Source organism: Cupressus sempervirens, chromosome 10 (genome assembly GCF_028749045.1).
Source record: "Cupressus sempervirens isolate cs-2001-9-10 chromosome 10, ASM2874904v1, whole genome shotgun sequence".
Taxonomy (NCBI): domain Eukaryota; kingdom Viridiplantae; phylum Streptophyta; class Pinopsida; order Cupressales; family Cupressaceae; genus Cupressus; species Cupressus sempervirens.
In genome coordinates this window covers 8581454-8598945 of record NC_143127.1, presented here as the reverse complement: position 1 = coordinate 8598945, position 17492 = coordinate 8581454, and the positions used below count along the sequence as shown (strand labels likewise).

The window sequence follows — 17492 nt, the reverse complement described above, 5'->3', positions numbered from 1 at the left end:
ATTTGTAAAGATCCAAAACATGCACGAGATTCGCCTCTAATATTAGTTCAGGATGTGTTTTGGAATACCACGTTTTCTTTCAATAGTAAAGTGGGGTAGCCATGGGTATAGCACCCAACTCCAACAGAAACTCAAAGAGGACAAATTTGAACAGAAGGAACACAAGAAAAGGCAAGCCAACAACTAGACGCACCAAACAAATTAGCACTTTACAATCCTCATAGGAATCATCATAGTGAGATCAATGAAATGTAATATATACAAAGCAGCCAGGAACAAATAAAAAGACCTTATCCAGCCTTGGGTAAATGAAAATCTATCAAATTGAAGATATCACCATTAGCCAGCGAAAGGAAAAATTGGTAATTTATCAACCCATCCCCCCAACCCATAGCCAGGTACTATTCATATCATTTGTAGGCTCCTCTCAATCAAAACAAAAATGTAAGGCCAACCCAACAAAGGTACAAAGAAAACCAACCAAAAGCAAAAACCTTCATACTTCAGCCAAACACTGCAGTAAAATAAAGAAGAAAACCTGCACTGAACGCCATCAAAGTTTTTCTATCAAGGTAAAGAAATGTAGGATCAGATGGAGGTTATAAAATCTTGGAAAGCACAGGCCCTGAAGAAGTCTTCCATCATATTGTAGGTTTGTCCCACAACCCACTAGTAGGGTAATACATATTTGAGATTATTATATTAAATAGATTTTGTTTACTGGTACTTTAGTTGCCTTTCTCTAAGATCACTGACCCACCTTCAATCACTCTATATCAAAAAAATTTAAATCAGAATGGTGTTATTGTCAGAGACTCAAACCACTTATTACTCCAGGTTTTATATATGCGGGTCATCCACTAGCTTCAACTTTCCAGAAAAAGCTGAATTTCTGTAAAGGCCATTGTTGGTATATATTACTACTGTATAATCAGGATCTGATACACTCCAATAAGGGTTAAACAGACACAGCATTATATATTCTGAATCTGAATGAAATGTATTTTATTTTTCATAATAAAGCAGTTGTATAGTAGACCTGTTCATGGGCTTGTTGGGGTTAATCCAACTTCGAAGAGGGCAAAGGCGTTATGGACACCTCCAGAGGATGGTTGGATTAAAATTAACTTTGAAGGGGCGGCCAGGAGAAACCCAGGTCTTTCAGGGTGTGGGTGCGTGGCAAGAGACCATAAGAGCAATGTACTCGCGTTTTGCAAACGCCTGCAAGATGGAACAAATAATACTGCAGAATGTTCTGCAGCCAGGGAGGTTCTAGGCTTAGGAGCAAAAATTGGTTGTAAATGAATACATATGGAAGGTGACTCGAAGATCATCATAAATGGAATTAAGCGAGGAAAGATGGAGGCATGGCACCTAGATCAAAGTATATAGAAAATCAAATAATTGCTTCTGGATTTCAACGATTTTAAGGTTTCACATTCATTTCGGGAAGCGAAAGAGTAGCGGATTTGCTAGCCAATTTAGGTGCCAATTCAGCATTGGGTTCACAATATGAAATCTTTGAGGACTTTTGTCACTTTGAATTTGAATAAAGAGAGCACTATTGTTCGGCCATTAGACAAAATAATTCACTCATGATAATTAAAACTGGAGGTTTTAAGGGAAAGGCATCATGAGTCCAACTTCCGATGACATTAAATCATTCCACGGTAAGTAGAGATTTCCAATCTACCAATGTATCCCTCGCACATGTCAAATGGAGTGTTGGTCTACTTTGGTACTTCGTTCCAGAGAGTTCCAAGGCAAATATATTCAAGTTGAAGGTAGGTCAAGTTCATTTGGTTTTCACTAAGACGGATATGGAGGAAAACTTCGCTCTCGGCTCGGATTCTCAGATATAGACCTGCAAAGGCCAAATTTCCACACGATATCTTAAGCATATTTTTGTTTTTGACGACCTAGCCTTTCTGAAGGGCATACAGCAAATGCTAGGGCCAGAATATCTAGACGCATTCTAGAAGAGGAGATCAAATCTGGATATGGTGTCATTGTTTGTTGCGCTCGCGTTGATGGTGAGGGAATCGAAAGAAGAGGTTCGTCGGGTTGTGGCTGCATGTGTGGAAAGGCAATGTCTTCTGGGGGTTGGAGAACACAATTGAGAGAGTTGTTATGGGTGTTGGAATTAAGATGGGTACTAAGCCTTGGAGGCTAATTGGTGGAGGGGACTCTTCTATTCAACCACTAGTGGTTTGGCTATCTTCAAATCCGCAAGGTGTTCATATCCCCAAAGCAGAACAAGGGTGTAGAAGGATAGTGGTGTTTCTGACTGAGCACATTTGGGCGTCGAAGGAGCATGAACGAGGCTTTATGAAGGCCACGCCGAAGAAGAGCATGCTCGCTCCTGGACAACAAATTCACCACCAAATTGCTAAGAAATTCCACCTTAAGGAGGGTGCGTCCACATCACAAGGAGTCTGGGTTGATGCCTCGTTGCTAGTCGAAGAAGGGGAGGGCAGTGAAAAGCGCCACCGAGGGAGACAGGGGAATTCGGTGATGGATGACCACTCAACTCCAACTTTCACTCGTGATGAAGCAGCGCAATGGTTCAAGGAGAAGTAGATAGCAAAGATGGTGGTGGCTCTGTTTTGTTTGTTTTGATCGGTTTAGTTTTGGGCTGGGTGGTTTTGTCTTCGTCAAAGTGTTCATACTCTGAAATTTTGTTGTCTATATGAATGGGTAGGGAAAGGGTAGTATAGGCTGAAAGGCTTTTAGCCATACTATAACAATGTATCTCTTTTTATCAATATAATACAAATATTACCTTTCAAAAAAAAATAAAGCAGTTGTACTTTTATAAAGAATGGATAAAAGGAAGAAAATCTACAAGATGGGGTTCTTATATAGTTTAAACTTTAAATACTCCTAAGTTCTTGTTCATTGCCATATGGGTTCTTTTGCAACTTAATCCCAAATGACATCTTTTTCAGCTGTAGAAAGGAGTTTGATTACATATAACTACCTTCACCATGTGACGAGAAGAAAGTTCAGGCCTCTTAAGGCAGAAGCTCTAACATGTTAACACAAACTTTGAACCACTACGTGCTCAAAAATAAGAGTATATAGAAGGGCCTCACAATATATCAAAATTCAGTGTGGCCAGAAGATGCATCTCTTGATCCCCAGTGTGCATTTCAGAGATGAATGACAAGTTCAAAACAAGGATTTTGTATGCTGAGTGGACACTACAGAAGTCTATCTCCATCTCCTAACTTTTTAGGACATCTTTGGAGAGCGCCCCTAAACTTTTATTTATGTCCCATATAATTGTGGAGTTGGATAACATTATAAATAAATAAATAACAAAAGGAGCACTTTTATTTAACTGTCCAATCCTTATTAACATCATGGTCCACATCCACACTTCTTCAAAGCATCTAAAACCTTACTATTTCAATTTTTCAGCAGCTTTTGAAAAGGAGATGAAGAAAGCATAGGCATTGTTAGCAGCTTACCAAGAGGGTACGTTTCCAATTCCTAGTCCATTGCATGTTAGTATCATCCCTTTAAATCGGCACAAATATTCCTGCAATACCATATGGCAACTTAAAAATGGGCCAAGCCAATATTTAAAGGCTATAAATTAAGACCCAAAAAAACAAAAAAAAATCATTAACATCTCATCATTTGTACCAATATTAAACTAAAACATCTTTTTATCCATCATTAATAACAGCTAAATGAAGAAGTAAAATACTCACAGCTAAAGAGTATTGTTGCACGTCATAATTTCCCCTAATATCATATTCAAGACGCTTGACCCGATCACTTAACACTGCCAGCCAAATATGTATCTAATTAACCATTATTGCAATCATGTTATCAACAAATACAACTTGTAATTGAATAGATTCATATCATATGCAAAAAACAGTTTTTAATTAGGACAATAATTGAAATTTTTAACAAAATAAAATTCACGGTTAAATATAATGAAATATCAACTGAAAAGAAAAAAAACATGGTCATAATATGCAACCTAAATAGTTTTGTCTATTGACAAGAGAGATAGAAAGGTGATTAAGATTACACCCATCTCATGAAGAATATTGGCTTTTACTAGGTTTGCAAGGGTTTGAATCTTATCGGGAAGATGATTAACCTTACTTGTTGATTAGCCTAGATGATTTCAGTACTATCCTCAAATAATTTCTGGTATCAATGACAAATAACATGCATGATCTTGAAATACTGAAGCTAGAACCATAACAGAATGAATTTGAAGCGTCAAATTTTTCTATAGATATTATTTAGAAAAGAAATTGATAGAATGTAAGCAAAGCAGTTTACTCAAAATTGAATTTTGTCCCATAGCATCACAAAATTGATCAACTATAATGACATAGATAAAGGGGAGTGATAATGGGCAATTCATGGTTAAATATAATAAAATATCAACTGAAAAGAAAAAATGTGATCATAACATGCAACCTAAATAGCTTTGTCCATTGACCAAGGAGATAGAAAAGTAATTGAGATTACACCCATCTTGTGAAGAATATTGGCTTTAACTAGGCTTGCAAGGGTTTGACTCCTATTGGGAAGGAGATTAGCCTAATGGGTCTACATTACCTTATATAACTGTAGAATTATATCCTATTATCAATAATAGGCAAATTGCCAAATTATGGTTTACAATACGACCCTCATATAAGTTTTGGTATCAACGACAAGTAACATTCAATTTTGAAATAGTAAAGCTAGAACCACCATAGAAACAATTTACAGAAGTGTGAAATTTTTGGATAGATATTATTTAGAAAAGAAATTGATAGAAAATAAGTAAAGCAGTTTACTAAGAATTGCATTTTGTCCCATAGCATCACAAAATTGATCAACAATAATGACATAGATAAAGGGACTAGGAGACAGAAATTGTAATGTTCCTTGTTCAGACAAGGAGTACGTTGGAGACAGAACCATACATCAAACTTTTTGTGAGTACGGAGGGATATATGGATTGTGGCGTATGTATAGTGAAGAGGACCCCCATACGGTGGTTGGTAGTAGAAGATCAAAAATGAAGTACAGAGGGGATGAAAATGTATGGAATATGAAATGTGGAATATGGAAGTGTATGGGGTACGAAGGGAGGTAGTATGAATGATGGATGGAGGGAGAAGTACGAATTGAGGGAGGTAGTATGGCGGATGGAGGGGCACAGAGGGATAGTAGTACAGTAGATGGAAGAAGGTAGTACGAACGACAAATGGAGGGAGGTTGTACGGTGGGTAAAGGGAGGAATACGAATGGAGGGAAGTAGTACAATGGATGGAGGAAGGAGTACAAATGGAAGGAGGTAGTATGGTGGATGGATGGAGGAGTTGTACGAAATTTGGAAAGAGAGTACAAACTTTTATGCAAATATTAGAACAACAAATCCATCAAATCAATGCCAAACATGAATAAATATTAAATACCGATATTCTCCAAAAGATGGTGCTCCGATTTGCCAAATCCGAGCAAAGTATTACAAGCGACGAAATAGGGTGAGGATTGAATCCCACCGAAACCAGTAAAGCCAAGTAGGGAAGATCTCTCACTTCCAAAAAGGCGAACAATAGAGAACTCTATCTAGAATTCGCAATAGAAAGAAAATAATCCAAATCGCATGCCTAAAACAACCTACAAGAAGGCCTTATAAAGGGCTTCGAGGAAGCTTCCCTAAGGATTACAATAATGCCAACAAGCCGACAAGTACTAAACAAAAATAAAGAGTGGGCCCAAGAGATTAAAAACATTGATTTTCGGCCACATAACAAAAAATTATTATTTAATAATATTGGGGACATCACAGAAACCATGATCATATCTTTTAAAAATAAGGCAACAAACTAAGAAATCCCGATCAACTTCTCATATAGGTATATGTTATTATTGTAAACAGTAGGGTAAATATATCAACTTTTGCACAAAGAGAAGTGGTAATCTCATACCTTTCAAGTTTGAGCAAAAAAACTTCTGATTTTAAATTACTAGAGCATGCAAAACCCATACGCTAATCAAAAATCTTCACAAATTTCACCATTTTTAATTGCAATTTTAGCACAAATGTGAATTCTAGAGTGAATCCACCCAATAGGCTGAATGGGTTTTCGTCTACACGGCCATCTTACCCAAGGGTTTTTATCCTAAGGAATATGTTTATCCTGCAGGAAAAAGGTTTGGTTGTATCTTCTAGAAGCTTTAATTAAAAAAGTGATTAGAAAGATTTAATTTATTTTTCACTCAAAGTCAATTAAATTAATTAAAATAAAGTTATCCTTAGGATTTAGTTTTATTGGGACTAGTGTTGGTCAAATATTAGGCTTTCATAAAGATTTCTAATTTTGCAGCGAATATTAGAGTTAAATCTCTCTATTTTTTGTTTCTCTCTCTTTTGTAGATTTACTTTTATTTATAATGGTCACTCTTCTTCTATTTTTCCATATTCTCTCTGTTCAATATGAAGACTTCCTCTTTCTCTCTTCATAATGTTTCTATTTCTCTCTCTATTCATTATAGAAACATTCCTATTTCTACATACATACATACATACATCATTTATAATCTTTGTTTAATAACACATTCATTATTTTACCATAATATGGTATCAAAGCTATTTTTTTTAAATAATAATTTCATTCTTGAAATTTTCTAAGTTGCTTTACAAAATAGTTATGAAAATCTTTAATTTCTTCATGAAATTCAAACTCAAGATTTTCAATATCCTTTGCTTGGGTGTGTTCAAACTTGTAGGAATTTGTTCTTTTATTAAATCCATCTAGGATTTTTTTGAGCATTATAACGGAGGCCATTTTTTCAGTATTAATTGCAATTTTTGCAGACTCTAAGCACTGTTTTTTTTCAAGGGTCTTTCTTGGCATGATTTCCCTCCATTTCGGCTCCTGTTTTTTAGTCTCTGGTCGCGATTTTTTTGCATCGCTTGGTGTAGGGTTTGCTACGTCACTAACCTGCACCTGTTTTGACACAATTCTCAGCCCTATTTGACACAATTTCCAATTTTTTTGGTCACAATTCTTACCTGCATTTTCACCTGGCTGGTTTATGCTGGTCATGACCTATTTTTTCTACAAATATCTAAGGCTTCATGGCCATCTCTGGTGTTGGAGTTCTTTCTTGTAAAGAACATACCAAGTAGATTTAAACCTAATACCAAGAAGCAAAGAGAGGGACAAGCCTAAGGATGAGCTAAATACTATATTCAACAAGGCTAAATCTTAGTTCTGGGCCAACATTAACAAAGTCATCAAGACACACTTCACTTTAGGCTCTGCAGGGCCAAGGCGGGCAAACCTAAGTAATCTTATTAACTTGATATTCTTTTCTGCAAGACTATCCCCTATAGAAAAAATGATCAATATTCTTCTATAATTTGTTGATAAACTTTCTAAACACAGTAGCTAACTACAACCAAAAAGTAGATGCAAATAAGTGATGACCAGCACTTAGGTTCTTGACACATCAAATGGTAAATTGATTTGTTGTTGTGAATGTTCTGCAATTAAGTGAATCATTAGTGTATTCTTCAACTTTTAAATGGACCAATGTCTTATCAAATGGGATGTATAGAGTCAAAGATTAGCAAATTGGGACCTTTTTAATCAACTTGTGATTAAAATTGTCAACATCAACTCTAAGTTTCATTCTGATTCTCATCCTTTTCACAAACCCTAAACCTTATCCATCACAAAAAGCAATTACCTAATTCTTTAAATTAGCAGCAATCAACAGTAGATATACAACTTGTGTAAATTGCATTAAACTGAATGAAACTTGTTCATTTAGTTCCAAGATTATGGATATATGAGAAAGGAGACAAAACTCAAAGATAGTGATAATTAAGGGAAAATCCTTTTTATTCAAATCTTTATACTGCTAACAGAAAACTCATGGTATAACTCAGAGACAAAACCATAGGTACCAAATGTTCACCTTCTTTTTGTATTCAAGTATGCAACTAAAATCATTCATATAACTACAGAACACATGGACGGACTGCAAAATAATACATGACCATGAGAAAATTCTATAGACAACCGACCTCTACTCTTCATCTTGGAAATCCATATATAGGATTGCAACAAGCTACAGATGAGAAGAGGACACACGTCAAAATAAGAATGGATACAAAAACTTTGGAAGATGGGAACAAAAAGGTATGCAGAACATTCTTCCAAAAAATCGATCACCAAAAGAAAAGTAGTTGAGATAGTAAGGGAACATTTATATCACTAGCTTGGTTTTTTCTTCTCTGTGTCCTTCACTGACCTGTATGCAAAATATCTCAACTACTCCCTGTCGGCAGAGCTTTAATATCTCCTACCGCTTCCTAGACATAAATTTCCCTTTTTGTGGGCCACTTTGTAGTTTTTATCTCTTGCAAATCCTGAGTGGCTTTGGTCCACCTAACATCCATGACTGCTTTTGATTCAACAATAAATTTATTCAAATCTATTTCTGCCTTAAATAGGGAATCAATTAACTTATTATATGGAATATCAGAAGTATCTTCAAAAATTAATACTGTAACCTCCTGAATCAAAATATTATCAAAAGAATTAGACCATTCTTGCCAGTCTATTACTGTGCTAGCAACATCCAAAATTGATGGTATGCAGGGCTATACCCCCTGAGATAAAAACCTTTAACTTTCCTTGTATAATTTGTAATTTCCCAGTGAAGAAACCAATCAATTCTTTTACTATTTCCACGCCTTCCTTCACTGTGATTATTTTATCAAGCAAATCTAACTTTTAGCCATTAGTACAATTAGCCTCTCCAAAAATTGGGTCATGCTTTGATACCACTGTAATGTCCCCACTAATAGGGTTAGTTAGGGACAAGTAATACCTACAAAATAAATGTTAGAATCATAATAATGATTAAACTAGCTATATTATTCTACCCTCTAAGTTAACCCCAATCTTAAGGATGTCTCTAGATCGGGCTTCTTAGCGCATAGCTACCTCGCCATCATCCTAGGAGCGCACCCTTAAGATTCTTCTTGGACGGGTATCCTCTATCCAAGGCCAACGACATATGCATATGTTTGACAACATCATAATATTCTAGTATGTCGATTATTGGCCATGACGAACAATGGAGATCTTAAATATCTCACATGCTCCATGCTTCAATATCGACTCTCGGCCATGGCGGACAATGGAGATCTTAAATATCTCACATGCTTCATGCTTCGAGTTTCATTAGCATCCATAGTATTAACCTTATAGGATAACACAATATTATCCACAAGTATGATTCATTAATATAAATAAACGCATAAATATAATGAAACAAATATAATCCATAAACATACCTTTCTTACCTTCTTCTTTTCCAAGAGTCACAACCTTTCATAATACAAATCTTTTGAAAAGTCACAACACTTCTAGTTATAATCTTTTCAAAAAGTCACAACACTTCACAACTAAAATCCTTTGGAAAAATCCCAATACTTTATAATCACAATATTTTTGAATAGTCGCAACTGTTCATAATTAAGCCGAGAGGCTTTCTACAGTGACAACAATCTTCAATGTAAACATTTTTCATTTTGAAAAAAAATTGACGTTCATTTACATGTCAGAAAAATAAAATAGAAATAGACTAAATATAATTAAAATCGTAAAAATTACAGAGTGAAAATGGAAGTAAAAATGAAACAAATCAAAAGTCTCGAATCATTTCCTCACGCCTCTTAGACTCACATAAATATGCGATGATGAAAATTATGGGATTATGAAAATAGGTGCCTCTAGAAGGATATCTTTCGACTTATTTTATATATATATATAATATATATAAGCTAATTATGACCGTTTCAAAAAGTACACATCCTTTCAATATCATTGATACCTTTTCAGAAAGTCACTTCCTTATTTTTTTCATATTACTTTCCTCTTCCATTTTCCCTTTTCGAACTCCTCTCCTCTTCTCTTACCTTTTTTTTTTTCCTCTCTAAAATAAGCTCTCATCTCTTTTATATCTTAATTTTAAGGAGTCATGTCTATTTGTTAAACATCTCTTGACTTTTTATTAGAGTTAGTTAATTTATATTATTCTATGTTATATTATTTATTTACTTACTTATTTGTGTTTATTTTATTTATTATTAAATTGTATTTAGAAAGCTAACATACTTTCTACAATATTGTCTCTTGTATTTAATTTTATTTATTTCTTTACTCATTAAAATTTTATTATTTTTTAATTATTTAAAATATCATACTAAATATTATTTTATTAATAATATAGATTAAATAAATATTATTTTCTTGTTTTATATTTTAGTATTAATTTTAATAGAACTTTATTATTTATTTAATAACATTGTATTATTTAATAATTATTAAAATTCTATCTTAAAATGGGGATATGACATAAAACATCTACACAAGAAAGTGCCCTCATGCACTTTGGGTCCCAAATACTCCCTATTGACCATAAATAATAGCCAAATGAATTCAATTATACCTAATCTAGGAGGGATAAATTTTGGTAGTATGTGGGGTGGTTGAGGACAACCATAGACTCTCATTAAAGAAAAGGTTGGAAATAAAAAGATGTCCCCCCAGTTATGATCAAGTCTTTTCCCTTTAGGAAGCAAGGCTGGTCTCAAAAGGCTTTTTAAAATATCGGGTGCCCTAAAGTATCCTGGCTCTAACATCTTCATGATTACAGCACTAAAATTATTGAAAAATGAGACAGAATTAGAAAAATGATAATTACTGTCCCATACCCACGTCCAAAGCTGAATTGGTAGAACTCCATTTGCATCAGAAGTGTGATCAATGAAATCAGAGCTTATATATCCTACATTCTTGTAGAGGATCAGGTGCATCAGCAATGAATAATGATGGAAAGTGAAATCTTTTAGCTCCCCACTCTAAGCCCTGGCAATATTTTCTGTCATCACATCCAAAATGTAATTAACATAATCATACTCCCCACCATGTTAGGAGTCGTGTACATCTCTGGCAATTATGAATTCAGATCCATAAACCATATCAGTCCCATCCTTGCCAACCACCTTGTGGACAACATAAACTGTTTTCACAAAATAATTTTTAAACTTGCCCAATGGCATCATTTTTTCTACCTTCTTAGGGTAATCACCCACTTCTTTTAAATCCATGGGAATATGTTGTAGCATAGATTTCCCAATATAAGCCTTGGTATTTGCCTCAAATTTCCTCTGCAAATCCTTTAAATCTACAGGCTGGCCCATAGCTCCATCGAGTCCAAAAGCCTAAATAAATGATTCTCAGTCAAGAGTGCAAAGGATGGTTCCATCTTTCTTATGAAAGGATTTAGTGGTCGGGTTGTAGCAAAGAAAAAGAGCTTTCATCAAATCTACATCTATAAAGACTTCTAAAAATATCAACTTGGCTAGATTCTTCTTCCATGGGTTACACACAAGAATTTTCTTCTCCTTGTTATAATAAAAATATTTGAAAAGCTCCAAACCAGTGACACCAAGGCACTCAGCATCTCTGGAGAGAGCATATGGATTAATGAAGGCTTGATCATTTGAAGCATGGCCATTAGAAGAACTAGGGAAAAGTTTCATCCATTCTTCAACAAACCTATCTGGTTTCTTCTGTCTTGTTTTCCCAACATTAAAGGTTGAAGGGTTTGTAGCTCCCATGTCTGATGCTTGAATTTTTTCCACTTCTTTGTCAAACATCTTGACACTATGCTAATATACAAGGTATGAAAACTGGGAATCTGTTCTCAAAGCTCTAAAAATAACAATTTGTATTGCACTATAAACTCTGAAACTATTCAAATTCTCTCTCTCTGCAAATGGTGAACTGTAATTGTAAAGTAGGAAAATCTTTACATCTTAATATATGCAAATCAACGTTCACTTTGCATTGATTTTAACATGCTTGAAACATAATATCAACTTATTCTGTCAACTCAGGGGAGCGTCGCCATTACTGTCTAGCCATGCACCTTTCATACTGCGCTTACATCTCAATGGTCGAGAAGTTCATTGTTGCTTCTAGCTCAGAAAAGTGACTTAACACTTTTAATGTCAAAATAGGGTCTACGATGCTACGATCATGACTAATGAAAAGACTTCTCGTATTATCTTACCACTGAAGAAACAATCTCTTGATGTTACGAAACCCTTTGAAAAACCCTTGTCAACCAGTCGAAAACCATGACAAAACCCTTCTACGATCTTACGATTCCTTTGTTGTCGTGGCATCAGCATTGACATTTTCTTTCTATATGATCTTACAGCAAACAGCTTCATAGCATCTTATCATAACCTTTTGCACCATACGATCTTACGATTGCGGTCACCTTTGTTATCTCATAACATCTCTGTTTACCTTTGAAACCTCTATGATACTCCAATAAACTGTTAACTCTTTCTACCGTAGCATCGCGGTCTTTGCAATTTTCATTTGCGATCTTACGATCACGGCTTACTCGTAGCATCGAAACACGTCATTTATCACCTTGAGATCTCCCGATGAACTATATGTCATAAGATCAGAGATCACCAAATGCTAATCAAGAACTCATTATAAAATCTCTTCTAGTCCCACTGCTCTAGCGAAGCATACATCTAGTATTCATATCATAGTCTAACCAATTAGAAAATGGACACCTGTCTGATAGCGCATCATTTCCTTTACTTGTCTTCAATCTCCTTACGATCTTACAATCATAAGTATCCCATAACATCACAATAGCCAAGTATTTCCTTACGATCTCAAGATGTCCGCTACTTCATAACATCGTAACACCTCTTTTCATTGTTCACGATGCTACGATGACTCCCTTGTCGTATTTTCGTAGAGGCAAAATGCAAACTATTCAAACTATGATACAATCATATGATACAAAGAAAATCGTATGATCGAAAAGACAAACTTTATCATCCACGATACCATGACAAAACATTTATCTTAATATCGGGATATTGAAAACTCCTCCTTACAATACTGCGCTATCCTTTTAATCGTAACATCGTAGAAGACAATGTAAAACACAAAATGAAATCCCGCTCAATTATAAAACCTAGGGTAGGGACCTAAGCTCAAATTTCATGAAGATTTTTGCAATGTGGGTTAAAATTAAAACCCTAGGGCACTAAACTTTACACTTGGGACAACAATGAAAAATAATTGCATCAGGGAAAAATTGCTAGGGTTTCCTCTGCAAATGAAAACAAAATATACAACCCTAACAATTACAACCTCAATTCAGTATTTTCACCATAATTTTTGAAAATCAAGCTTAGTGAAAATAGGAGCTATCCTCTGGTTCTTGCACTTTCGACTACGGTTTCTACCCTTTAGATCAAGCCAAAAAAATATTTTGATTGCAAATTCTAACTAGGTTTTTCCAAAACTCAACCGAGTCGATCTTCGTTTTTTTTGGGTGCATCACTTTTTGTTCCTCAATTTTCGAGCCAACAGATTCAAAATCTTGTCATAGATACTTTCTAGGGTTTATGTCTCTCTTCTGGGTGTCCTTTCATTTTTACTAAAGTTTCTACAAATTCTGAACAACTAAATCTGATATGAATCCTTTGTACTTTGTTGAAGATGGTCTTTATCAATACCAACCAGTATATATAGTATCCTTTGACTAATGTATAATTTTGCAACTATATATTTACATCTACTATAATTCATAAGAGGCAATGAATGCTAAAGGAGCAGACTTGGTATTTCTTGTGTGTCCTTTATCCACATTCACACCCTATTTAAATATGGTAACCAAGGGGCGTGTCTTTAGAAAGGACATGTCCCTTCCAAAGTCGGCCTTAATCGGTCTCTTAAAATCGGCGACTTTACAAGGAGACATATTGTTAATATACAAACTAACCAAGATGATTAGTTAGTCTTTAACTATGTTGCCCAAAGGAGACATTGATACCAATTAAGGAGAAGACAATTATTTATAGAACTAACTTACTGAGGGATTTTATGCAAGGACAAATATGTACGATCTGTAATCAGACCAGTATGATATATCTGTGTTACAAAATTAACACTCCCTCTTAACTTAAATCATTCTGAGAGATAACACATCTAGCAACATCAATTAAGATGAATAAGCATAGATTGATACTCTATATATCTAAATCTTCTAAGCATGTGGTATCATTAAACACATGATACAATGTCATATTACTATAGACGTTGATACCTATTATGGAGAAGACAATTATTTATAGGACTAACTTACTAAGGGATTGTATGCAAGAACAAATATGTCCGATCTGTAATCAGACCAATATGATATATCCATGTTACAGAATTAACACTCCCTCTTAACTTGAAAATCATACTAAGAGATAACACCTCTAGCAACATCAATTAAGATGAATAAGCATAGATTGATACTCTATATATCTGAATCTTCTAAGCATGTGGTATCATTGAACACATGATACAATGTCATATTACTATACTTGTGATATGACTTATCACTTATACTAGTGATAATAGTATTGCATGGAATGCAACATACAGGATAAAATCCAGAGAACGATAAAATTCTTCCTTTATCCAAGTTATGACTCATAAGTACTAGCAGGCCTATATCACAATATGATCTTGAGTTAAGATCTACCATTTCACAAGATAAAACCCAAAAAATGATTAAATTCTTCCTTTATCCAAGTTGTAACTTATAGGTGTAGAAATGTCTATATCACAATGTAATCTTGAACTCATCTAGATTTTACAGTAGTTCTCTACTGTTCAACACATTCTCTAAGAGATCATCATCTCTCATAATGTCTTTTATACAAGTGTTCATTATCTCAAAAATCGTCACCTCTTAAATAATGAATACAAATGGTGGAGCCCATAACAATCAATAACCTGGCAATAATAATTTTAACTCAAAATTATTTCATTAATAATTAAAGAATACAAATGTATTATAATTCAACCATACCAAGTCTTTTCCTAAAGTGATCTATCTTCACTCGAGAGAGAGAAGGTTTGGTAAGAATATCTGTTGTCTAATTTGCAACGCAAATGTATTCTAATTTTACAATATTCCTGTCTACCAAATCTCTTACATAATAGTAAGGAATTTCAATATGCTTGGACCTATCATAATAAAATGGATTCACAAAAAGCTTGATGGAACTCTGATTATCACAATGAATAATAGTAGGATTCATGGATTGACCAAATAATCTCACAAGTAACTTTCTAATTCAAACTGCCTCCTGAGAGGCCATTGCTACAGCAACGTATTCAACTTCTGTGGAACTCTGTGCTACTGATGTTTGCTTTCTGCATATCCAAGATATCATTGTTGAGCCTAAACTGAAACAATATCCTAAAGTGTTTTTCCTATCAGTAACACTTCCAGCCCAATCTGAGTCTATATACCCATGTAAGTCTAAGTCAACTTTCTCATACTTGAGTCCAAGTTTAAGAGTGCCTTGTAAGTATCTCATAAAGTGTTTAACTGTAACAAGGTGAATCTCCTTTGGCTCACACATAAACTGACTTAAAGCATTAACAGCATAGCAAATATCAGGTCTTATATTTACCAAGTACATAAGAGACCCAATCATCTGTCTGGAAAGAGTAGAATCTATGGAGGGCGATTCTACAGCAGCTCCCTTAAGTTTGTGTAAATTAGTCTCTATTGAAGAAGACATAGGTTTGTAGTTCCACATTCCAAATCTCTTCAAGATGTCTAATATATACTTCCCTTGATTAAGTATGATGCTGACAGAATTCTGCCATACTTCCAGTCCTAGGAAGTAATGAAGGAGTCCTAAATCTTTCATTTCAAATTCTTTGATTAGATCTTTCTTGCATTGATCTATAACATGATCATCACCTGTGATTAGTAAATCATCAACATATACTATCAAAATTATCATATCATCTTTATCCTTTTTATAATAGAGATTTGGATCAACTTCATCCTTGAAGAATCCTAAACTGGAAAGATACTTATTGATTCTTTCATACGATGCCCTTGGAGCCTGTTTAAGCCCATAGAGAGCTTTCTTGAGCCTGCAAACAAAGACTTTAGGGCTATGAGTTTCAAATCCTTCAGGTTGTTCCAAATATACCTGTTTTGTAATCTTTCCATTCAAAAATGTTGTTTTTACATCCATCTGATGTACTTTCCATCCCTTCGATGCTGCAATAGCTAGGATTGCTCTTACAGAGGTATATCTGGGAATTGGAGCAAAGGTTTCTTCATAATCAATTCCCTCTTTCTGAGAGAATCCCTTGGCTATGAATCTGGCTTTATATTTTTCAATGCTACCGTCAGCAACATGCTTGATTTTAAATATCCATTTAGAAGAAACAACAAATTTTCCTTCGGACCTTGGAACAATTTCCCAAACATCATTCTTAATAATGGATTGGTATTCTTTCGTCAAAGCATCTTTCCAAGTTCTATGTTTAATAGCATCTGAAACATTTGTTGGTTCTAATTTAGATAGATCACTCATGTCTGTTGCATAACTAGAAAATCTTTTGGGTCTTTTGTTTTCTCTGAGGGTTCCAGATGGTGCAGCGAAGTCTTGTGCTTCCTTTACAGTCTTAATGGCCCAAAGTGGTCTTTTCTTTGGATTTTGAGTTTCCTCAAGATTAAGATTTTGAATTTCCTCTTCAATCTCTTCAATGTTCTCCCTCTAAAACTCATATTCATGATTTTCTTTAGAACTAGGTAAATGAGAGGGATCTTTAAAACTTAGGGCTCTTTTGAATGCTAAATCTTTTTCAAATATTAATTCGTACTAAGTTCAATGTTTTTCTGACCAAGTATGAAAATCCTATATGCTTTAGATGTTTCACCATACCTAACAAAAATACGTTTCCTCCTGGAGGGTTCTAACTTAGTTCTCTTTTCTTTTGGTACATGAATGTATACTGGGCACCCAAGTATCCTAAGATGGCTTATATTTGGTTTAACCTTAGTAAAGACTTCTTCAAGAGTGTTATCTCTAAGGTGGGAGTGAGGACTTTTATTTTGAATATAGACAGCAGCACAAGAGGCTTCTACCCAAAGATAATATTCTAAATTTTGATCAAATATCATAGCTCTTATTGCTTCTATAATTGTTCTATTCTTCCTTTCTGCTACCCCATTTGGTTGTGGGTTATAAGTAACAGTATACTCCCTCTTAATTTCTGCTTCTTTACAAAACTCTTTAAACAAATTTGAAGTATATTCCCCTCCATTATTAGTCCTAAGAGTTTTAATTTTGTGTCCTGATAAGTTTTCAATTAAGGTTTTGGATTCTTTAAATCTCTTAAGGATTTCTTTTGATTCTTTACATTAAGAAGTAAATCCAAGTTTTCCTAGAGAAGTCCTCTATAAAAAAAATATAGTACCAGAATCCTCCAAGAGAAGGAATAGACATAGGTCCACATAAATCTGAGTGAACTAATTCCAAAACATTGTTAGTTTTCGTAGTGCTATCATGAAATGGACTTTTGGTGTTCTTTCCC

The 17492-nt window shown here is 34.5% G+C and overlaps 1 protein-coding gene across 2 annotated transcripts in view; it reads right to left on the bottom strand.

Moving 5' to 3' along the window:
* Positions 1-17492, bottom strand: part of LOC149532296 (uncharacterized) — a 176678-nt gene that overhangs the window by 142712 nt on the left and 16474 nt on the right. For both annotated transcript variants that reach the window (XR_016356975.1, XM_089804452.1), the window contains exons 4-5: positions 3720-3793; positions 3474-3544 (exon numbers count right to left, since the gene is read on the bottom strand). Coding sequence is in view for 1 of the 2 variants with exons in the window: in XM_089804452.1 (XP_089660578.1) it covers positions 3474-3544; positions 3720-3793 (145 nt within the window). In the remaining variant the exon portion in view is untranslated. The remainder of the gene's footprint in view (positions 1-3473; positions 3545-3719; positions 3794-17492) is intronic.